The sequence below is a fragment of the Macaca nemestrina genome, chromosome 6 (assembly GCF_043159975.1).
Source record: "Macaca nemestrina isolate mMacNem1 chromosome 6, mMacNem.hap1, whole genome shotgun sequence".
NCBI classification, from domain to species: domain Eukaryota; kingdom Metazoa; phylum Chordata; class Mammalia; order Primates; family Cercopithecidae; genus Macaca; species Macaca nemestrina.
The window spans coordinates 28,798,507-28,821,802 of record NC_092130.1 but is presented as its reverse complement, the minus strand read 5'-3'; the positions used below and the strand labels follow the sequence as shown (position 1 = coordinate 28,821,802).

At 45.9% G+C, this 23,296-nt stretch overlaps 2 protein-coding genes across 4 annotated transcripts in view; one reads left to right on the top strand and one right to left on the bottom strand.

Annotated features, from left to right (window-relative positions):
• Positions 1–23,296, top strand: part of LOC105466844 (solute carrier family 36 member 1) — a 233,569-nt gene that overhangs the window by 74,493 nt on the left and 135,780 nt on the right. Inside the window, exon 11 of one of the 2 annotated variants that reach the window (XM_071098195.1) lies at positions 3,975–5,697. The exons of the other annotated variant lie outside the window; for it this stretch is intronic. Within the exon in view, the coding sequence (XP_070954296.1) occupies positions 3,975–4,009 (35 nt within the window). The 3' untranslated portion in view covers positions 4,010–5,697. Of the gene's footprint in view, positions 1–3,974; positions 5,698–23,296 lie in introns of those variants that run through there. 2 annotated transcript variants of the gene reach the window in all.
• LOC105466846 (FAT atypical cadherin 2) overlaps positions 1–23,296 on the bottom strand; it is an 87,807-nt gene that overhangs the window by 3,912 nt on the left and 60,599 nt on the right. For both annotated transcript variants that reach the window (XM_071098190.1, XM_071098191.1), the window contains exons 15-22: positions 21,143–21,357; positions 19,951–20,088; positions 19,190–19,333; positions 17,713–17,910; positions 13,260–14,070; positions 9,628–9,773; positions 4,128–4,569; positions 2,009–2,162 (exon numbers count right to left, since the gene is read on the bottom strand). In XM_071098190.1, the coding sequence (XP_070954291.1) occupies positions 2,009–2,162; positions 4,128–4,569; positions 9,628–9,773; positions 13,260–14,070; positions 17,713–17,910; positions 19,190–19,333; positions 19,951–20,088; positions 21,143–21,357 (2,248 nt within the window). The remainder of the gene's footprint in view (positions 1–2,008; positions 2,163–4,127; positions 4,570–9,627; positions 9,774–13,259; positions 14,071–17,712; positions 17,911–19,189; positions 19,334–19,950; positions 20,089–21,142; positions 21,358–23,296) is intronic.

Below are 23,296 nucleotides of genomic sequence, written 5' to 3'. Positions count from 1 at the left end.
GTCACAGGAGCCAACGTGGTCCTGCACAGATCAGCCACCTTACAATGGGCAACTTGCTCAGAGAAAGCATGTGACCTCTCAGGGTACCTCTTGCTTGGCATTCCATGGTGTGAAGCTCCAGGGAAACTTCTGTGGCCAGCTTTATCCACTTTTGAGGGATATTGGGAAAGTTTGCCCCATCCCATTTAAGTCCAAAACATTTCTCAGTGCCTGAAATTTCACTACCAGTTGTTTGTTATTTTGGGTTACATGTTGTCTTCCCCAAGGTCCTCTTTTAAAATGCAGACACCACTTTCAGCTGTGAAATGCCCTCCCAACACATCTCGTGAATGAATAGCATTCCCTACTGCAAAACAGGACAGGAAGCAGAGCAGGACACACCAGTTGCTGAGAAAAAGGACTGAGGTTGACCAGGCGCAGTGGCTCACACCTGTGATCCCAACACTTTGGGAGGCTGAGTCAGCTGGATCGCTTGAGGTCAGGAATTCAAGACCAGCCTGACCAGTATGGTGAAACCCTGTATCTACTAAAAATACAAAAATTAGCCAGGTGTGGTGGCGCATGCCTGTAATCTCAGCTACTTGGCAGGCTGAGGCAGGGGAATGGCTTGAACCTGGGAGGCAGAGGTTGCAGTGAACTGAGATCACGCCATTGCACTCCAGCCTGGGCGACAGAGTGAAACTCCTTCTCAAAAAAAAAAAAAAAAAAAGAGGAGTGGGGTCATCAACATACCCAGAGTAATCATGGGAAAGCCCTTTCCCTGCCTAGGCCTCAGTTTCTCCAGCTGTAAAATGATTGGGTGAACTACATCACTGGCTGTTATACACAGGCTAATAGCAAAGGGATCCATTGGGAGCTTGTTAAAAATAGAAGCTAGGCCCATTCTTGGAGATTCTGATTCAGTTTGTCTAGGCTGGGTCTGGGAATCTATATTTTTCATGTCTCTTTCGTGATTCTTTAAAGTCTCCTAAGTCTGGGAGCCATAAAACCAGATAATTGTCAAAGTCTCTTTCCCTCTAGGAGTCTAGGAATGACAGTGTCCCTTGCAACTGCCGCAGCCCCACACAGTGTGAGGCACAGACAGCTGGCAGTGGGGTTCCAGGCACAGCAGCACCAGCCCAAGTGGAACCATTTTCCCCAGGCCACTGGGGAGTTCGGGTCCAGAGTGAGAGAATAAGCACTTCAGCCATTTTCAGACTGCAAGGACCAGAACTACCTGAGGAGCTGGTTAAATGTATAGATTCCTAAGCCCCAGCTTGTGAATCTGAGGCAGCACATTCAGAATGGGGCTGGGGGAATCTCTAACAAGCAGCTTCCTCCTCCAGAAGTGTTGTAATGCAGGGGTTGGAGAGACATGCCCTAACACAAGGGTCCTCAACCCCTAGGTCATGGACCCATACTGGTCCGTGGCTTGTTAGGAACTGAGCTGCACAGCAGGAAATGAGCAATGGGTGAGCAAGCATTACCACCTGAGCTCTGCCTTCTGTCAGATCAGTGGGGGCATTAGATTCCCACTGGAGCACGAACCCTGTTGTGAACTGTGCATGTGAGGGATCGAGTTTGCGTGTTCCTTATGAGAATCTAATGCCTGATGATCTGTCGCTGTCTCCCATCATCTCCAGATGGGACCGTCTAGTTGCAGGAAAACAAGTTCAGGCTTCCACTGATTCTACATTATGGTGAGTTGTATAATTACCTCATTATATATTACAATGTAATAATAATAGAAATAAAGTGTACAATAAATTTCATGTGCTTGAATCATCCTGAAACCATCCCCCCTTTCTCCTGCCTCGTCTGTGGAAAAAGTGTCTTCCATGAAACCTGGTGCCAAAAAGGTTGGGGACCACTGCCCTAACACATGGGAAAGGCCTAGAAGCCAGGTCCCTGCAGCACTCTCCCCTGGCCTCCCATTGGACTTTCTAGGGGTCAGAGTGCAGAGCGCATTCCCTAATGGAGCCAAATCCAAGGTGAGGAGCCCATGGCAGGTGGCCTCTCTTGGGATTACCTGTCTCCTGTGAAAGGATGAGGGCAGTTACAGGAAGCTCCTTTGGGGGAGAGGATGCAAGTTTCACCTTCCAGGCAGGGTGCAAAAGTACAGTTCTCCCTTCCTTGTTCACAGTGCTTCCCAGAGAACTGTGGGGGACATTTGCAGACATAACCTGGGAGAAAAAGAAGGGAGGTGAGACAGCACTCTGGCCTAGCAGTTAAGGGAGACCTGGCATTGGCAGACTCATATGTTCGTGCAGCCATTCAGTTACCATTTATTTATTTGGTTTTTCCTCTCAGTGCGCAGCACTGTGCTGGGCGTTGGTGCCCTGCTGAGCAAGAGCACTTTGGTCCCTGCCCTCAGACAACTGACAGCCCACCAGAGAAAACAGTCATCTAAAAAACAGTAATAAACAGGATAATAATCATAGACACTAACTTAGTCACTATTCCAAGGATCTTCCTGTGTTGGCTCATTTGATCCTCACGATGACCCTGAAATTGGTGACTGTCACCATCTTCATCAGGGGACATGTACAAAGGGATGGCAGAAGAGGAAAGGAGGCACAGAGAATGGACAGAATTTGCTCGAGGTCACATAGCCAGTAAACGGTAAAGCTAGGGTTCAAACCTAGACAGCTAGCTACAATATCAGTATCTCACTAATTATAATAAAATTAGTTTTATTAAAGGGAAATGCTGGGAGGGGTGGGGGATGAGGCTAGCTTACTCTAGGGACCTGGAAGCTATTTCATTTGAGATCCGAAGGATGAGTGGAAATTAGCTAGCAAGAATTTAGAGGGCAAAGAGAAAGGTGTTTCAGATGGAAGAGAAGAGTGTGTGCAAAGGCTAGGGAAGGGTGTGGCGTGGTCAAGGAACTCAAACCACACCAGGGTGGGCCCGCCGGGTGAAGGACAGGGAGAGTTTGAACTATGGCCTGGGAGGTGCAGGAGCCACATGCGGGGATTGGACACTATCCTAATAGCACGGCGGCCACTGAGCAGTTCTCAGCAGGAGAGTGCCATGCATAGGTCTGCGCTGGGTAAAGATCACCCCGGCTCCTGCTGGAAGGTGGGAGGCAGAGGGAAAAGCTGGAGAACAGGGAGGAGGCTGGTGCCAGGGTGAGAGGTGATGGGGGCTTGGGTGAGAGGGACGGCAGTGGGGAGAGAGAGAAGTGGTGGACTCCTTGGATATTTTACAGGTAGCAATGACATGATTAACTAGACAAAAATCAGAAAATGAGGTAATGCGAAGTGTTGACAGGCATGTGGGTACATAGGAACCTCTCACGTTGCATGTGATGTATAGATGGCTGCAGCCATGCTGAGAGCACTGTAGCCCTATTTAGTCAAAATAATTACTTACATGCTATGAGCATGAGACTTCCACCCCTGGCTGTTGGGGGTGTGTGTGAAGGAAATTCTCACACAGGTTCACAAGGAGACATATAGGAGAATGCTCACTGCAGCATTGATGATGGAGATGGGTGTCTGGAGTGCGAGGGTGGAGAGGGAAAATGTGAGTGTGTGTACATCATGGAGTACTGAGCCACAGGGTGGAGAGGGAAAATGTGAGTGCGTGTACATCATGGAGTACTGAGCCACAGTTAGAAGCAATTAATGAGAATTGCTCATGGCAGCATTGATGGATCTTAAAAATATGGTGCTGAGCAAAAGTGTAAATAACATATACCACTTATATAAATTGGAAATTTAAGCATATGAAAAACAACATGTATTTTGCAAGAACTCATTCAAAAACTTAAAATGTTTGCCTCCAGTGTTAGGGAAGGGGAAGGGAGTGGAATATAATTTAAAGGGGAATGAGAAGGAGACTGTGCATAGACCAATGATGACACTAAGGTATGTGATTAATTCAACCCTCTGTCCCTGAGGTCCCCATTCATATCCTCCCTTGTCTCCCCAAAAGTAGAAAGACAGTTTTTGTTGATGGGGAAGGAAGACTCCTGACTTCCCCTGGTCTAGATTTTGCAGATTCCAACCTGTTACTCACAAGATAGGGGAAGAGAGAGAAATTTGGAACCAGGAAACACTGAGATCTCCACCCTGACATGCCTTTCCCACCTGAAGAGCCTTCTGGGATAAACCCTGGGTTCAGCCTGGCACCCCAGCCCTCACCTGCTCCATGGGTCCATGAGCACTTCCCACCATTGAGGCACGGATTCTGGCTGCAGTAGTCACTGTGGAGGCAGCACTGGGTGAGAGCTTGTGTCTCCAGCAAGCCTGCCACCGTCTTGCCAGGGACTAGCAGATCTAGAGCCTCTTCATTGACCATGACAGCATCCAGGCAGCCTTCAAAGCCCTGGGAGACATTCGAGGAAGAATGCGACAAGACGAGGCCGCCCAGCAAAAGGTGTCTTTCGGGCCTCAGACCACGGCAGTTCTCTGGGACCACAAGGGAGGTGTTGCCCATGCTGTCAATCATCAGGCGAATGGAAGCGTCCATCTCCTCCACCAGGATGGAATGCCACTCATGGTCATTGACATGGCGCTGGGAGGAAAGGTTTCCATAGAAACCACCCCGACAGTGATATTCCAGCTGGGGCACTCCACTGACCAGCTGCAAAGGAAACCCAAACAGCCATCAGCAAAGCCAAGGAGTCCTTGTAAACCTGCTAACAGGCTGCCAGTTCAAAGAATGTTGTTTGTATTTTTATGGGTTGGGGGGGTGTTTGGTGATTTTCAAGGCTGGTTTAGACATGGCATTTGCAAAGCATAAAAGCCCTCAAAGTGTTTTTGTGTTGATGGTCTCCTTTGCTCTCACCACACCCCATAGGATGGTCTGGGTAGGGGGTGACATCTCCATTCACAGATGAGGAAACTGAAGCCCAGAGATGCTTTGCTTATCAAGACCCTGTATTTTGGATGCTTCTTCACAGGCCTGTCCAGAGTTCCACACTTGTGAATACTGGCCTTCAGGGATTTGAAAAACCTCTCTCCCACTCCCACTTCCTTAGTCAATAGCTTAGCAGTTCTCAAAGTAGGTCCCTAAGACCTTTTCAGGGGAGCCACAAGGGTAAAGTATTTTTATAGTAATCCTAGGAGTTGATTTGCTTTTGTTTTCTCACAAGTATACAACAGAGTTTTGCAGACACATGTTGTCACAACTGATGAATGCAGAAATAAATATGAGAAGCCAGCTATCTTCTATTAAGCCAGACAAAAGAGAGACTTGCAAAAATGTAAAACAATGCCACTCTTCCTTTTTCTTTTGGAAAGTAATTATTTTTCATAAAAGTATATAATTAAAGACATACACTCATATGTTGACTGCAGCACTTTTCACAATAGCAAAGACATGGAATCAACCTAGATGCTCAACAACAGTGGGCTGGATAAATAAAATACACCATGGACTACTATACAGCCATAAAAAGAATGAAATTATGTCCTTTGCAGCAACATGGATGGAGCTGACGGCCATTATCCTAAGCAAACTAACACAGTAACAGAAAATCAAATACCACATGTTCTCTCTTATAAGTGGGAGCTAAACGCTGAGTACACATGGACAGAAAGAAGGGAACAATAGACACCAGGGCCTACTTGAGGACAGAGGGTGGGAGAAGGGTAAGGACCAAAGAACTACCTATCAGGTACTCTGCTTATTCCCTGGGTGATGAAGTAATATGTACACCAATCCCCTATGACACATCAGTTACCCATATAACAAACCTGCATATGTACCCCTGAACCTAAACAAAAATTGGAAGAAAAAATTAATTAATTAACTAATTATGGTATTTATGTTAACATGTGAGTTTCTTATTATTTATAAATAAATTAATACACATTTTTAAATGTCTCAGTTTTAATTTCTAATACTGAAAATGTTGATAGTTATAACCCACATAAACAAAACTTCCCTGGCATCCTCAATAATTTTTAAGAGTGTAAAAAGTCCTGAAGTCAAAACATGTGAGAACCACTGGGTTAAAACATTTTCTTTCACTTCATTCCCAAGAGGTAGGACTGCCTGTGGCCAAATACTTTTCTGGTCACTTTGGGCTAGGTACAGTTTTCTCTGTTGAAATTTGAAGATCTGACCCAGTGTTTCTTATACCTTGGCCATCTGTATACCACCTCTCAGATTTTTGCCCTGGTTGAATACTACCTATACCTTTATTTACTTAAAAAGGAGACACTATTATTAGGGTAAGTAGAAAACCAACACACTTGCCATTAAGAAATGGGAATAACAAAAATGAATGCAACTCAAGTAAAATATTGCAATGAAATCATTTCTTTTTATCTGTCTGGGACCACAAATCTGTTGATCCCACTGTCTTTTCACTGTCTCCCACCTCTGTAATGTCTTCGTTCCTCTCCTTATCCAGCTTAAGTTCCATAGTCAATCATCCTAACTACTCCCTTCATATACTCTTGACCTGTCTCTTTCTTACTTCATAGAACTCACTTGGTAAACCCACAACTGTGGAAAAAGCTGACTCTCCACCTGCTCTATACAGACATGGAGCAGAACATGGCTGGAGAAAAACATGCAGCTTTGCTCACCAGCCTCTCTTTAATTTCATGACCATGGCTCTCAAATGAGCCTTAAATGATGCCCGGCAATCACACTCCCTTCCTGAGTCCATTCATTCTTCCAGATGATGGTTTTCACTACATCTCTCTCCTGAGATCCCTGATGCCTCTCTCCTCATCCCCACTCTCAGCTGATCATCTCACATCCTACTGAAGTCATCAGATGGCGGAACCTGCAGACACTTTCACCATCACATCTATCCACCTTAGCTAAAGCCAGTCTCTCCATTTATGCACTAGATTCCACCTCCTCACCTCCTCAAGGCTCTACTGATTCTCCTTCCTTTTTCCTACATCTTTATTCATTCACCACTGAATCACTCCACAGCATACAAACATGCTGTTATTGCTGTAATCTTTACTGTCAAAAATACACCTTCTTTACAGATGATAATCTTTATTTTTTTAAAAAAGATTGTCTTCACCTCAGTTTTCCAGCCAGATATTTTCCTTCTTTGCTCTCCCTTTTCAGCAAAATTTCACCCCAACCCACCATACACGGAAACCATTGGTGTCAGGGGATTCAATGATCTCTGTGTTGCCAAATCACTTGCCATCTTACTGGCCTCTCAGCAGCAGATCACCCAGCAGATCACTCCTTCCTTCTTGATACATATTCTTCACTTGGAATCCTGCGTACAATATTCCCTGGGTTTTCCTCCAGCATCACCAGTTACTCATGTTCAGTCTCCTTTGTTGAATCTCCTCTTCCCCCAGAGCTGCTAATGTTGGAGGGTCTCAAGGAGTAATCCTTGGCCTACTCTCTCTTCAATCTACACTGCGTGGTGATCTCCTCCCATCTCATGGCTTTCAGTACCATGTATGTGCTGAAGACTCCCAGATCTCCTTCTCCAGCATAGACCACTCACAACATCAGGCTTGTCTTTCTAGATCCACATGGAGGTCTAATGGGCGTCTGAAACTTACACATCCAAAATTGCACCCTGATCTCCCCTCCTGAAACCTTGTATCCACCCATGCCCTTTGCCAGACCTGCTGGCACAAACTCCATTCTTCCAGTTGCCCAGGCCAAAATCTCACCACTTGCCTTCTCTCCCACCCTTCATTCAATTCACTGGGAAATCCTATTAACTTTGCCTTCAAAATCTTTGCAGAATCTATCTTCTTTCTAGTTCCTTTGTCATCGCCCTGGTCTAAACCACCATCCTGTCTTACCCAAATTATTTCAATGGCCTCCCAACTGGGTCTCTCTGCTCCTATCTTTGTTTCTCTAAACCTGATTCTCAACAAAGAAGCCTTGATGACGCTTTTAAAATAGATCATTGCAATTATCTACTCAAAACCTTCTAATGCCTCCATTGTGCTCAGAATAAAAGCCAAAGTACTTACAATGTCCTACAAGACCTTTATAGATGTGCCCCATCCCATTATGTCTCTGACCAACTCCTCTTCCTACTGTTCCCTTTACTCACTTCACTGGAGCCAGGTAGAACTCCAAGCCATTGCTTAAACATGCTAAGCATTCTCTTGCCAAAAGGCTTTTGCATTGCTATTCCCTCTACCTAGAATGTTGTTCCTTCCAGATGTCCATAGAGCTAACTTTCCCATCCTCTCCAAATTATTGCTCAATTATCATCTCAATGAAAGCTTCCCTGGCCACCTTATTTAAAATTGTAAAATTGTAACTCTGGCTGGGCGTGGTGTTTCATTCCTGTAATCCCAGCACTTTGGGAGGCCAAGGTGGGTGGATCCCTTGAGGCCAGGAGTTCGAGACTAGCCTGGCCAATGTAGTGAAACCTCGTCTCTGCTAAAGATACAAAAGAAAAGAACTAGTGAACGTGGTTGCGCACACCTACTAGTAGTAATCCCAGCTACTCCGGAGACTGAGACACCAGAAGCACCTGAACCCAGGAGGCAGAGGTTGCAGTGAGCCGAGATCATGCCACTGCCCTCCAGCCTGGGCGACAGCGTGAAACTCTGTCTCAATAAATAAATAAATAAAAATTGCAACTCTCCTCACCCCTGATGCCCCTCCAGTTTTTCCTTTTTGCTCATAATACTTATCAAATTTGAATGAATTCTATAATTTTCTGAGCTATTATTATGTTTATGTTTATTGTCAGTCTCTCCCCCATAGAATGAAAGCTTTAAAAGGGATTTCTGTCTTTTTCACTGATGAGACCCAAGCACCTAGAACAGTTCCTGTCACATAGTAGACGCTCAATAAATCTGTATTGAATGAATTAAAATCTAATGGCCAAAGTTGGCTTTCTCTTTGTTGAAATGGTAGGTTGGGGCCGAGCACAGTGGTTCATTGGTTCATGCCTGTAATCCTAGCACTTTGGGATGCCAAGGAGGCGGATTACCTGAGGTCAGGAGTTCGAGATCAGCCTGGCCAACATGGCAAAACCCCATCTCTACTAAAAAAATACAAAAAACAGCCAGGCATGGTGGCATGTGCCTGTAATCCTCTACTTGGGAAGCTGAGGCAGGAGAATCGCTTGAACCTTGGAGGTGGAAGTTGCAGTGATCCGAAATCACACCACTGCACTCCAGTCTGGGCGACAGAGAGAGACTCTGTCTCAAAAAAAAAAAAAAAAAAAAAAAAATGGTAGATTGGCGCATGTGATAGAGGTGTTAAAATCAGACAGGCAGACTGTGACCTTCTACGTGACATAATCCAAATAACTGAATGATTATTACAAAGGAAATTTATTTTTCTTCCATGTGATTCCATGTGACTTCATGCTGGGTTTATCATCTTGAACACCCCCAGTGGTAGGCAATTCCCCCCTCCGTGGGAAACACTGGCCTATTAGCAAAAATGGTAACGTCACCAGGGCTAGGTGACCTCGTCCATCTCCATTTCTATCTTACCTCCCAGAGTAAGCAGCCCCATCGTGGTTGTCCTTGGACGTATATCTCCCGGTTGGGTGGCTGTGACCATCCAGGACAGGACAGTCATGTGGCCCAACAGTCACACCCAGAATCCCTGAAAACTGTGCAGGGATTTCTTTGGCAGAAATGGGCTTCCTGACATTCCTCATGTTGCACCTCCACCTCCTCAGCCTGGCACACCCACGTGAAATCTCTCAGGCTGGCAGTGCCTTACCTTCAGGGAGATGGATGCTGTTTCATTGGTGAATAGGAGAATGGCCTGTGGCTGGAGTGTTTTCAGATAGAAACGGATGTGCCAGTTCCGAGCCGCTGGGGCCCTGTACCGCACGTAGCTCTGACCACTGAACCTTGCAGCAGTACCTGAGAAAGCAACCAAAGCTGTCACCTCTACTTGAAGTGGTCCCCACTGTGCCCTTGGACTGACTTTGTCTTATTTAATCGTTGGGTGGCAGACAGAATCATTGCTCATATTTTATACGAAGAAACTAGGCTGGGTGTGGGGCGTGCCGTACCTTTCCAGTCTCACACACAGAGCCAGACAGGAGCCTTCACCCTACCTTTTGTTGGCTGCAGGGACCCCTGCCTTAGGTCCTAGCCTGGGTCAAGAAGTATGAACTTAAACCATTGAGAAAGCAAAAGTCATCCAGGTGTGGTGGCTCATGCCTATAATCCCAGCACTTTGGGAGGCTGCGGCGGAAGGATCACCAGAACCCAGAAGTTCGAGACCAGCCTGGGCAACGGAGCAAGACCTCATCTCTAAAAAATAAAATAAAAATAAAAATAGCCAGGCATGGTGCCACATGCCTGTAACTCCAATTACTTGGAATTACATCCTCTCAGCTGAGGCAGGAGTATCACTTGAGCCCAGGAAGTCAAGGCTGTAGTGAGCCATGATCTTGCCCCTGTATTCCAGCCTGGGTGACAGAGAGAGACCGTGTCTCTAATAATAATAATAATAGTAATTTTAAAAAGAAAGTAAAAATCAGGCCAGAAATGTAATGAATCAAGTGTGTGAAAATCAAAATTTTTATTCTACATAGTTTCCATGTTATTTCTGGCATTGGGAATCTACATTGGGAATGTAGATTTTGCATGTGGGTGTGATTTTGGACCCACAAAGGTTTTTGCCTAAGGATATTTCCTTGTATCAGCAGGAGTTAATCATTTAGGAGGTCAAGAGCCACTCTTTGATAAAGAGAGGGGGGCAGGGATAGACTGTATGGCCAAAAGTTTTGTAAAGTCTGGCATCCTCCATCCTGCCTTAGCAATGGCTAACACACAGTTGCATAGTATGGAGTAAACTTGAGTTTCTTAAGCTTCTTTGACTGTGGGACACTCTTATGTGGACCACTCTTGGGAATAGCATTCTGTTGAACTCCCTTTGGGAAGCACTGCCTTCCTCAGATTTTTTAAAAATCCACCTTCCCCAGAAGTGAGTCCAGCTATTAAATTCCCAAAACCTCAGTGTAAATAAGCTTGTCAGTTGTCAGGGGAGAGGATGAGCGGTCCAGCCTCTAGATACCTAGCAAAGAGGAATTGTTGAAGAGAGAGAACAAAAGCCAAAAAAAGGAGAAGGAAGAACCAGAAAAGATGAGGCACAAGGGATTATAACATCCACAGATTCCGGCTGGACGCAGTGGCTCACACCTGTAATCCCAGAACTTTGGAAGGCCAAGATGGGGGATCACCTGAGGTCAGGAGTTCAAGACCAGCCTGGTCAACATGGTGAAACCCCGTCTCTACTAAAAATACAAAAATTACCCAGGCATGGTGGCACTTGCCTGTAATCCCAGCTACTCAGGAGGCTGAGGCAGGAGACTTGCTTGAACCCAGGAGGCGGAAGTTGCAGTGAGCCGAGATCACATCACTGCACTCCAGCCTGAATGACAGAGCGAGACTTCATCTCAAAAACAAAAACAAAAATCCAAAGAAGTCCGAAATTCCCTGACACTTGCAATTCCATTGTAGTAGGTACTTACTGGATGGGATATTGAAGACGATCTAGATCAGAAATTCCCACCCCTAGCTGGATATCAGGATCAGCTGGAGAATCTTTATGACACAGAATCCTAAGTTCTCCTCTCAGAGAGTCTGATTCAGTAGTTCTGGGTGGCATGTGGAAATATGTATTTTAAAAATCTTACCATCATGGGTGTAACTGGAAGGGGGCCCAAGGGAGGCTTCTGAGATGGTGGTCATATTCTTTCCTTGATCTGGGTGCTGGCTACACAGATATATTTGCTTTATAAAAATTATTTGAGGTGTGTACTTATGATACATGAATTGGTTTCCTGTATGTTTTGTATTTCACTAAAATGTTAAAAAATAAAAAAAAAACCTCTTTTCAACTGATTCTGGTGATCCTTGAGTTTATCTAGTATTTCTTCAACTTAAGCCCTTGCACCTGCTGCTTCAGAATTAAATGCCAATTCTAGGACTCACTCAGAACCTTCTAAATAAAAACTTCTGGAGGTGACACCCAGGAGCATGTCTCTTTAAAATCACGCTCTCCAGAAGACTTTGCAAAATCTTGAATTTTAGAACCCCTGCTGTCTGATGCCAGGTGGCTGAGACAGACCCTTCAGCCTTCTTGGCTTTCCCTGCAGCAGGCCCTGGGACAAGAAGAAGGAAATCCTTTCACTGACAGAGAGAAGCCAACCCAGCCTAAATTGAGTGGTCCCTGGACAAAGTCCACAAATCTTCTGAGAAATTATATCCCTAATGCCAGGCGGCTGGACCCATAAGGGGCAGGCCAGGCCAGGCCAGGCCAGGCAGGAGCGCTGGTGAGCTGAAAGTCATGTCACTTTCCTTTAGCCAAGACTCCTGAGCTGCTCCCTTGGTCTTAATGCCAGGGGTGCTGGGTGAGTCTTGGAGTGCCTGAAGAGCTTAGTGAAGAGTTTAGGCTTTAGAGTGGGACACACAGATATTTGAATAACCAGGCCTTCACTGGAAGCTGTACAGTTTCAGGCAAACGAAATCTCATATCTCAGTTTCAACTGCAGATGGGGCTAACGACCCTGCCTGGTAGGGCTGTGGTGCCAATTAGTTTAGGTGACATCTACACAGAGCGTGACGTACAGCAGGCTCCTTAGAGCAACAACTGCTACCACGGGAATGACAGTCACCATTGATCTGGGGCTTATTATGGGCCAGCCACGGGTTAAGTGCTTTTATAACTATTAGGTAACTTCAGCCCCCTACCCCAACCCAACTCCAGGAGGCAGATGTATTTATTTTCACTACTTTATAGATGGGAAACTAAAAAGCTCAGAGGGTTTTAACAACACACCCAAGGTTACACAGCTAGTGACTGATGGAGCCAGGGTTTGAACCTGAGCTGTCTGAGCTGCCTTGAGCTTACAACCACCAGACTATGGTAATAATAGTAGTAGTATTAGTAACTCACATGTATTGAGCACTTTCTATATGTCAGGCACTGTTCTAAGTAAGCACTTGATACATAGAACTGATATAATTCCTATAGCAGCCCAGCTCAAAGTCACAGAGAGGTTAATTTTCCTAAAGTCCCCTGGTTAGTAAGTGGTAGAGCTGGGATTTTAACCCATGAGGACTGAAGCCACAGCCTATGCTCTTAGCCATGATGTTAAACTGCATATTGTAGTCTTACTGTTATTTTCTAAATCTTGAAAGGGAGCTGAGAATTGGGTATTATTCCATAACTAGATTTTGTGAGGCCACTAACTGTCTTATGGTGATCAGTGGCCTTTGGGCTTATTAAAACTTCCCTAAACTCTCCCACAGAGCCTCAGTGGAATCTCCATGCTTGGAGTCAGGCGGGCTGAGCCCAGCAGTGCTGCTTGTCCCTAGGGAAGACGCGGTACTTACCATTGCAGGAGCAGCTCCTGTGCAGGTGGTGCCGTGGGGTCAGGATGCTAAGCCTGGCGGTGCTATATGTTGGCCCAACCTTGGGGTCCAGATGCACTGTGTTATGGCAGATTTGACTCTGGCAGGTTGGCCCCTGGCAGGGCACCACGGGCATAGCTGACCGCATCTGAACCCCCACTGAATGCTCCATCTCCTTGGCTGAGTGAGTGATGATGGATGCCAGCTCCTGGAACTCGTAGAAGGTTCCAGAATGCCCCTCAAAGACCAGGAGCACGTCCACCCCATCCACGGCCTCTGCAGGCTGAAGGCTGGCCAAGTGAATGTTAGCCCGTTTGATGTCCAGCTTATGGCTGAGGAACCTCTGCAGGTTCCGCCAGTGGTCACTCACCAGCTCCTCGGGGGTGAGCTGGTAGAAGCCCATCCACATGGCCTGCTGCAGAGCCTCCCGCCCCGCATGCCACACGTACACGTGGACCCCAGCAGTCGTGGTGAAGGTCCCATCGCTGACTGTGACATTGAACGAGTAGCGGCCACGAGGCAGGCCCTGGGCGGCGATAATCTTGCCATCGGGCGCACCCACTGAGAAGTGCCTGCCCAGGGTCTCCTCTTCTGCCAGGCTATAGGTCAGCATGTCTTGGGGGTCTCGGTCTGTGGCATGGATCTTACCCACCATGCCACCCTGGAACTCCTCCTCCCCGACAGTGATGAAGATCTCCAGTGGGAGAGCAGAGGGTGCGTAGTGGCTCTGCTCTGTGACATGGACACGGACAGACGTCGAAGACGAGAGGGGAGGGATGCCACTGTCTGACGCCTGTGGGCAAAACAAACACTACTGTCACCCAACAGAACGGCAGTGCTTTCGGGCCTGACTGAGGCTGGGCCTCCCTGTGGAGCTACGTTTCTCTGCCCCATACCCAACTTGAGGGCTGGCTCAGTGCGTTGTCACATTTAGAAAAAAAAAAAAAAAAATCTAACTCCAAAAACACTGACATGTAATAAAGATTTTCTGAAGGTTTTGTAGAGATTGAAGGAGGGAGTTACATCCTATACCATGCAGTAAAACAATGCAGTTTCCTTGTCTGACATCTCTCTGAGCCTCTTCCTAAATCTCTCCAGCCATAGACTTGGGCTAACTTCCTCATGAACTTTCTCATTCTGTCCCTGTCCTCAATTGCGCTGTCAGATGTCTCAGCGCTTCTGATGCACCATGCACCCTTCTCAGCCTAAGAAAATTCTCCTTGGGATACCCTTTTGCTATGCGATTGGAGTGCGAGTCGGGATTTGTTCTTCTAGTCAGTCAACAAAGTCTCCTGCTGTGGCCAGGAGAAAAGAGATAATAAATAAGTTACCAAATAACTTGGATAAAGTACTGTGAAGGAAATAAACAGAGACCTAACTTGGATCAGGTAGAAGGGAAGGAGTCTCTGTGGAGTGACATTTGAGTCCTGAGGAATGAGAAGAAGAGGTGACACACAGAGGGAACAGCAAGTGTAAGGTCCTGGGGTAGGAATGCAGGCAGTATGTTCAGCAGCACAGTCGGGGCCACTGGTGCTGGAGCAAGTGGTCAGGGAAGCAGGCCTGGCCTCACTGCTGGGCTGGCGCATGCAGGGTTGCAGTTTATGTCAGAACTGTGAAAAGCCGTGAGGGTGACAGGACCACACTTAAGTAGGGATAAGAATGTAAATCATAAATGCATTTTCCTTTCATGTTTCACCACATATCCCTGCAACTTCCTGCCTGACTTAGAAAGGACAAGCTTGCCTTCCTCTCCTCAATAATGTTATCACTTCCTCAGCTGTCAACAAGGGTCTCCACAATTTTCCCTGTAGTGATATCTTGTTCACCTGCACTCCAACACTTTCAATGTACAAGGAAGTTGTAAGATTACACCTACTGCTGGAAGTCATGCAAACACTGAAGAGATATCAATAGCAACAACAACAATTAACTACTACTAATTATAATGTATAGCTAACATTAGTTACAACAATACTACTACTACTGATTATGTATAATACATAGCTAACATTAACTGAGTACAAACCATGTGCTAGTCATTATCATAGTTTATCTTTCTTATGAGATAGGTACTATCAAGTTACCCATCCTACAAAAAATATAACCGAGGCTCAAAGAGGTGAAGTAACTTGCCCAAGGTCACACAGCAGGTAAGGCCTGAGCAGAATCTAAATGCCTATCTGTGTCCATAGCCTGTGTTTTTCTTGGCTGGCCTCTGGTGCCTCCCAGTGCATGGAAGTGGAAATATGGGACAAATGCAATTGATGGTGATGATGCCAGTCGTTATCAAGCTCCTGTCTAGGCAGGGCATGTGCCTGGGTCTGAGAAAACAGAGGTCAGGAAGCCGTTCTCTGTCGTCTCTCCCTAGGCAATCACATCCATGCTCTTGACTTTAAGGGCCATCTACCTATCCTCTGAGCTGCCAACTCCAATTCCTAGCTACTCATTGGACACCTCCACTTGGACGTCTCACAAACAACTGGGAAATAATGTGCAAAACGGAGCTTCGGTTTAGCCCATAAACCTGTCCTGCCTTCCCGTCTGGGCCTTTCCAGTCTCATAAATGCACTACCACCCAAGTCTTCACAGGAGCCAGCAATTTAGAAATCATCCCTGAATCTTCTCTTTTCTTTCTATCCCCACATCCACTCCACCAACTCCTATCAATTTACATACAAAATCTGTCCCAGATCTGTCCACTTCCTGCATCTTCTCCATCACCCCTTGGTCTCAGTGCCACTATCTCCAGCTTGGATGACTTCTCATTTGTCTCCCTCACGCACTCTATAGAGCTTGAAAAATGAGCTTCCTGAGACACAAAAAGGATCCCTTTTCCATCTGAAACCCTTCAACCACCTCTCATTGTACTTAGATTAGAATCTAAAAGTGTTACCAAGGCTTATACTTAGAAGATTGGCTGCCCTGGTTTGTCAAGGATGGTCTTGATTTTTACCTGTTGTAAATCAGCTATTACCAAGTATTATTTTTAGTGCCTGTTTTGGACTGTATGTTTGTGTCCCCTCAAAATTCATATGTTAAAATCTAATTCCCAGCGTAACAGTATTTGGAGATGGAGCCCTTGTATATGGGATTAGGGCCCTTATGAGAAGGGCCATGTGAGCATACAATGAGAAGCCAGCAGTCTGCCATCCAGAAGAGGGCGCTCACCAGAACCTGGCCATGCTGGCACCCCGATCTTGGACTTCCAGCCTCCGGAACTGTGGGAAATACATTTCTGTCTTTTAAGCCACCCAACCTGTGGTATTCTGTTGTAGCAGCCCAAATGGACTAAGTCAGTGCTTCTCTCACTCTCAAAAGCTCACAGTTTGGACCTCAGATAATACAGTCATCCAAGCCACAAGGCCCACACGATCTACCCAGCCTATCTCCTCAGCCTCATTCCCACCCCTGCTCATGATGTTCTGAGCACCTCAGGCCACTTCAGGCTCTTTCCCAACTCATGTTGCTCTTCCTGCCTGGAAGACTCTCCTGCCCACTTTTCACACGGTTGGCAGCTCAGCTCTCTGCTCAAATGTCACCTCCTGGGGGCAGCCTCCCTCTGAATGTGTGTCCCCCTGTCTTATGAGTCTCTCATCACTTTACTTCCTTATCATCATTTGTAAGGATGTTACTTCTTTCTTTATCTGTCTATTGTTTATCTCCATGATTACAATTGAAAGCTCCTGGAGATAGGAACCATTCCCTCCTTTCCCTCTGCTATGTTCCTAGCAGCTTGTAAAGGGCCTCGCATGTCATAGATGCTCAGTAAATACTTGTTGAGAGATGGACTGACTGACTGAAAGAATGAATACATCATTCCCAGCCCATAAGTTCACAGAATAGTAGGGTCCACTGGACTTGAGATTTAGGGAAGGGATTTGGGGAAAAAAAGTGAGGGAGAGATATCGGACCACCATCTTGGCCACTGTTCTTTAGCAATTCCTATGCAACCCATAACAGCGCCACGAGAATCCCCTGCACATGTGCATACAATATCTGACTTGAACCCCAAGCCGGTTCTCTGAGGTAGGTTGTTTTAGCTCCTGAGGTTCAGAGAGCTGTTCTGGCTCAGCTCTAGGAGCTACAGTCAGAGGGCATTTTGCCCAGGCACAGAGCAAGGATTAAGAATTTGGACTCTGGGGTCAGAGTGCTTGGGTTTGAAGCAACCCACCTTTGCCACTTATTACCAGTACTACTTTAAGCCAGTCACTTAAATCCTCTGTGTTCCTCAGTTTCCTCATCTGTAAAGTAGGGTGGTAACCATACCTGCCCTGAGTGTTGTGAGGCTTTAGTCCTGAGAAGCACCTAGCCCAGTGCCTGATGCATCCTAAGTGCTTTGTACATTTTTCCCCTAATGATAGAAGCACTGGTGGGGCTTTTGCCAGCATCTTTACTGTCCCCATGGTCACCATGAGAAGCCTAGCACAGCTCTCACCTGGATCTGAAGCTGATACCATTCCTGGGCCCTCCTGCTTAGGCCCTCAGCAGTCACCAGCCATCCATCCGGGGTCACTCGGAAGGCAGAGCCATCGTTCCCCTTGGTGATTTGAAATGAGTAGGGGGGGCCATTCTCTGGAGAGTCTGGGTCACTCAGGATCAGCTGCAGGACTTTGCTGCCAGTGGGGGAGTTCTCCTGAGACCAAGAGTGACAGGAAAGCAAAGAGCAGAATGAGTCCCAGTCCTTCGTTTTGCACCTGTCTGGGTCCATCATCTGGAATGAGTCCTCAGTACTCTGACTGCTTGTAGATGATGCCTGGACATCAAGCTGCTGCTCATTCATTCTGCCTGCCTTTGAGGTAGTTGTTGACTGTCCTGTCTCAACCAGGAGCTCCCCAAGGGCAGTGTTGGGTCTTAGAAACACAGCCCATTGGGGCAGGAAGGATCCTTAGACACCAAAGGTTAAACGCTTTATTCTGTAGAGAGATGACTTGCCCAACATCACACACTGCTGAATCATGTATTTAAATTAGTTATTACCTGGGTTACATAAGGGAATGTTGTGATTTGCAAAGCCAATTGAACACTTATAAATGATTTCTTCCTTAGAGGACCTGCATGCAATATGCATCTGATAAGCACGCTTAAAGATGACTAGGAATTTAATTAAGAAAAACCAGATTCCCTGAGTATCATTTTAGACTTTGTTGGATAGCATGGGAATTTAGTATACTGTAACACAATGGTTGCTAACTTTTTAGCTTCACAATATTATCTACAAACAGCATCTAATGGGCAGAAACTGATCATTGCCTATCCAACAGACATTCTCTGTTCCTTTCTTACAAAATCCTGCTTTTGTTCAGATGTGGACTGGCGATATTCTCAGAAAAGATATTTTTAGTCAGGTAACTTGTTATTTGCAGCCAAAGCATCCTAACCCATACCCATAATACATAAAACAGGTAAAAGTGGAACAGCCCTAGCTAATGCACAGTGGGACCTAGAACTCTGCCTTTTTATTCACTCCCTCACCTCCCTCACCACTTATGACCCTGAAAATTACTCATAGAATCCCAAGGCCCTCTCCAAATCCTATTTGCAAACCATTAGTAGGGAATAGCTTGGGTTCTGGAAACAAACAACAACAACAAAAACGGGGTTAAATCCCAAGTTTGCCACATTCTAGGCATGGCATGTTTTTATACCTCAATCTTCTAAATGCGTAAAATGGGTACTACCTACTTCAGGCTGTTAAGAGTCTCAAACGAGGTAATGGATATGAAAGTGCCTAACACAGTGCCTGATTCCTTTTATTTCCATAATGCCCTCCAGCAGTCTGTGTTGCCTTTGGGGACATCAGTGGCAAAGTCACAGCCATTGTTCATGTGGACTAATACCACTGAGGAGCATCTTCTGCTAGGAGGGAAATGAAGGGAGGAAGGGCTCAGGGTGCCTTGGAAGCTCAAGCTTACCTGGACAGTGGTGCTGTAGTTGAGCTGGAAGAATCTCGGTGGGTTATCATTGACATCAGCCACTTGGATAGCGATGTCTGTGTCCTCATGCAGTGGAGGCTGCCCACTGTCTGTGGCTCGGAGCTTCAGGGAATAACTAGAGGCCTGTTGCAAAATGCCCAGTGCAGGTTAGCAATGAGGTAGTTGTCCCTCACTTCTGCCCCCTGAGTCATCACTAATATTTTCAGAAAAATAAGATGGAGACACTTTCCTATGTCCACCCTCACTGCCCACCCATAGCATTTTAGGGCTTAGGTTCTGGAGTCAGACAGAAATAGGTGTGATTCCCTACTCAATCATTTGCTACCAATGAGACCTTGGGAAAGTGAATGAATTTATGTGAGGATAATGTCAGGATGCACTTCCTTAAATTATTTTGAGGATCAAATGGCATAAATCCTTATAAAACATTTAGGAAAGTGTCTGGCATACAGTAGATGCTCATATAATGTGGCTATTTTATAATGATCTAACGATCCCTGCTCAATTGTGAGAAGCCACCTGAGCTCCTCTAGGGAAGGTTATGGGGTCACTCGGGCCCTCTCCTGCCCCTGGCCTCACAGTCCACAGAGGCCCCACAGAGAAAACAAGTGAGAGACATTCTGGGCAGGTCTGAGGAAGTTTCAGGATGGGGTCTTGACTGCGATTCATCTTCTGGACCCGCAGTGGGACTGTGTCTCTGCTCTGATGAGCTCAGGGTACGCCCCTCCCACATGACTCACCTGTTCCCAGTCCAGGGCCTTGGCCACCTGTAGCTCCCCCTTCTTGGGGTGAATGGTGAAGTGCCCAAGCTGGTTCCCTCCTACCAGGCTATAGGTAATGTCACTATTTAGGGGTCCATCTTCATCAGTCGCTGATACCTGCAGTGGGGGACGGGGATTGTGAAGGGAGGGACAGGAATCTTGACTCCTGGGAGTGTAGGGGGAAACGGATATGTCCCTGCCCCAATGACTGCCTTTGGGCTAGCAGTGCCGGGATCACAGTCATCCCTGCCGAAGTAATCTCTTCACTTACATCCTCGTGTGGACTTCAGCATGCCATGGTTTATTCATTCACTCACCATTCACTTTTGCTAATAGCATGCTAGGCCCTGTCCTAGAATGTGAGGAATGCGCTAAAATGAATATGCCTGCAGGAAGTTTAATGCCTAATTTTATGGGTAATTCTAATTTGGGGTAAAGTATGATTAGCCTTATGAGAGCACAGAGCACACAGTGATACATTACACTGGGGATATTAGGAAAGGATTCATGAAGCCCTGAAGGATCAGGAGGGCTTTTGGGGCTGGAGCAGGCATTCCAGGCAGAGGAAATACTGCGAGCCCAGAGTGTGGAAGTGCAGATGATGTTTGGGGGAAAGGTAGATATCCCTGTGTGGTTGGAGCATAGGATGTACCATAGTAGGGAGTGGAGGGAGAGACTGGAAGGTGGGATGAAGAGTGTGGGAGTGTGGGTGGACAGAATTGGGTTTCACTCCATTGAATGAGGGAGCTATTGCATATTTAAATGCAAAGAGGTATTATTTGATGTCCCCTCAGTCCCTGCTGTCATTGACAGCTGTCATTCCATGTCATCCGCTATGGCCAGGCCCTTCCCAGGCTTGGGAGCCTCTGGCAGTCCTCTGGGGTCTGTCTCTTTTCTCTCTTCTCCTAACAAACCTCACCTATCCCATGCCCCATTGCATCATCTCTGATCTTATCACATGGCTCTGAGACATTCTCTCAGGAGAGATAGTTTGGCCAAGCATGGTTTGGCCATACTCAAATCTCACATAAACCTCTGACAAGTCAGAGTCAAATCTACAGTGTGTTAACTTAATAAACTGATCCATGCTCATAGATGGCTGTGTGTGGGGGTGAGATAAGAACCCACCCCAGAGTTCGTCCCCACAAAGAGCAAGGTGGCAGATCCTTACCGTAAGGATGACGTCACCCACAAGGGCATTCTCTAAGACCCTTGTGCTATATGGATCTTGGGGGAATTGGGGCCGGTGTTCATTGACATCAGTGATGTTGACCACGACTGTGGTCACGTCACTGAGGGAAGAGGAGCTCTTCCGGCTGCACTCAATGGACAGGAAGTACTTGGGGCTTGTCTCAAAGTCCAGGCTCGCGTTGACATACAGGATCCCTGAAGAAGCAAGAGGTGACAGGAGGAATGAGGCAGTTGGGCCCTCAAAGGCACAGGACTGAGGGTCTGAGCCCAGCCCTAGGAGAGGCAGCTCAACAGGGTTAGGCAAGGAGAGTGTCCTCTGTCATCTCCCCATCCATCTCCCTTTGCTATCCCCTTGACTCTCTTCCCCATCATCTCTCTCATTTTCCTTATTATTATTCCAACAGCTGTATTTCTCTCACTTACTTCTGTAATATTTGATTTAAATCTCATTTAAATGTGTGATGCTAAATTTATCTCATTGAGACCTATAAGAACCCTGTGGGGGCAGGAACAATTATGATTCCCATTTTCTAGGTCAGTCCATTGACCTAGATGCTCTAATAGGCAAGTGACTTGTCCAACCTCACCCAACTAGTAAATGACAGACCTTAGGTCATAAAATGAGATTCATAATACTCAAAGTTGCCACCAAATTGTTAGGGCATAGGTTATTATTCTGAAAACTAGAAAAAAGAAATAAAAGAACAAGGATTTATCCTGCCTTTCCTGGCTAACCAAATAGTTAATGGTGGACATTATGCTTTTTGTTTTATTTTATTTTTCTTTCAACAGCATCACTTGCCAATGAACATCTTTTTATAATTCAGTCAGAAAATAATGAGGAGTAATAGAATTAGAAAATCACCATTTTACAGCCCTTAATTAAAAGGTATATCTATCTAGGAAATGATCAGCAAAGGCTGCTAAAACCATTAGAAGAAAGGCTGATGAAGAAGTCTATAATGGACTTATATACCCAAATTATAACTATATATTTATATATAATGGATCAGGTTGACAACACCTGAACTTACCATCTATCTTAACACCAGAAAAAAAAAAAGCCAGTTAGCCCTTATGTCCCTCCAGACATGATACAAACAGCATAGCATTATCTGTGAATCACTGTCTTGACCAAGCACTGTCAACTAAACCTGATCAAGGCCTTTCATCCAAATGTCATTCCTGGGAAATACAAGGACCCGAGGGATATGCTATATGACACTATAAGGAGCCAACCAATCCGAACGATGGAAAATTCTATCAGACACATGACTCAAATGTTTCATTAAATAAAGGGCAGGGGGAAATAAAGAGGAAGAAGAAAATGTTAGAGATTTAAGGACACTTAAAATCTTGCATATCAACCAAATACAATATGTAGACGTTTTGGGGATACTAACAAACCAACTTCAAAAAGACATTGATGAGAATCTGAAAAATGGCCTGGTGATATTAAGAAATTGTTATCTTTTAGGTGTGATAAGGTATTGTGGTTTCATTTAGAAAAAGACTTATTATTATACAGAGATACACACTGAAGTCCTTACAAATGAAATGACACTGTGTCTGGGATTGGATGGATGTGGGGGCCGAAGGGTAAAGAGGAAACCAGGCTGGCCTCTGCTGATGGTTACTGAAGCTGGGTGGTAGGAACATGGGGCTCATTGTACTATTCTATTTTTTTAATATGTTCAAAATCTCCATAGTAAATTTTTAAAAATATTGCTCAATGATAAGGCAGCTGTTTGGGGAGGCAGAGAGCACCATTCCAGGGGAGCCATGGGGAGGAATCTGCGTGAGACACAGGCTGACCTGGGTAGTCTCTGAGGCCCTTCGCTGAGTTTCTGTGAGCCTTAGATTCTTCTGTGGCTAGTAGGAAAGAAGAGAGAAAGTTTCCTAGTTCTTTCTGTCTTCATGAGAATAAGAGAAAATTAAGGGGTGCCAGGATGCTTGGAGCGGATGTGGGGATCCAGGAGGGAAGCAGGCAGCCTTGTCCAGGGTTGCTTAAACCCCAGATTCCAGCAAGGGCTTCCTGCCTCTGCAGCCAAGGCTTTTCTGCCTCCTGCGCTGGGCCTGAGCTGAGACCATGAAGCCGCTAACTGTGGAAGGAGAGTTCATTGAGGGTCCTGGA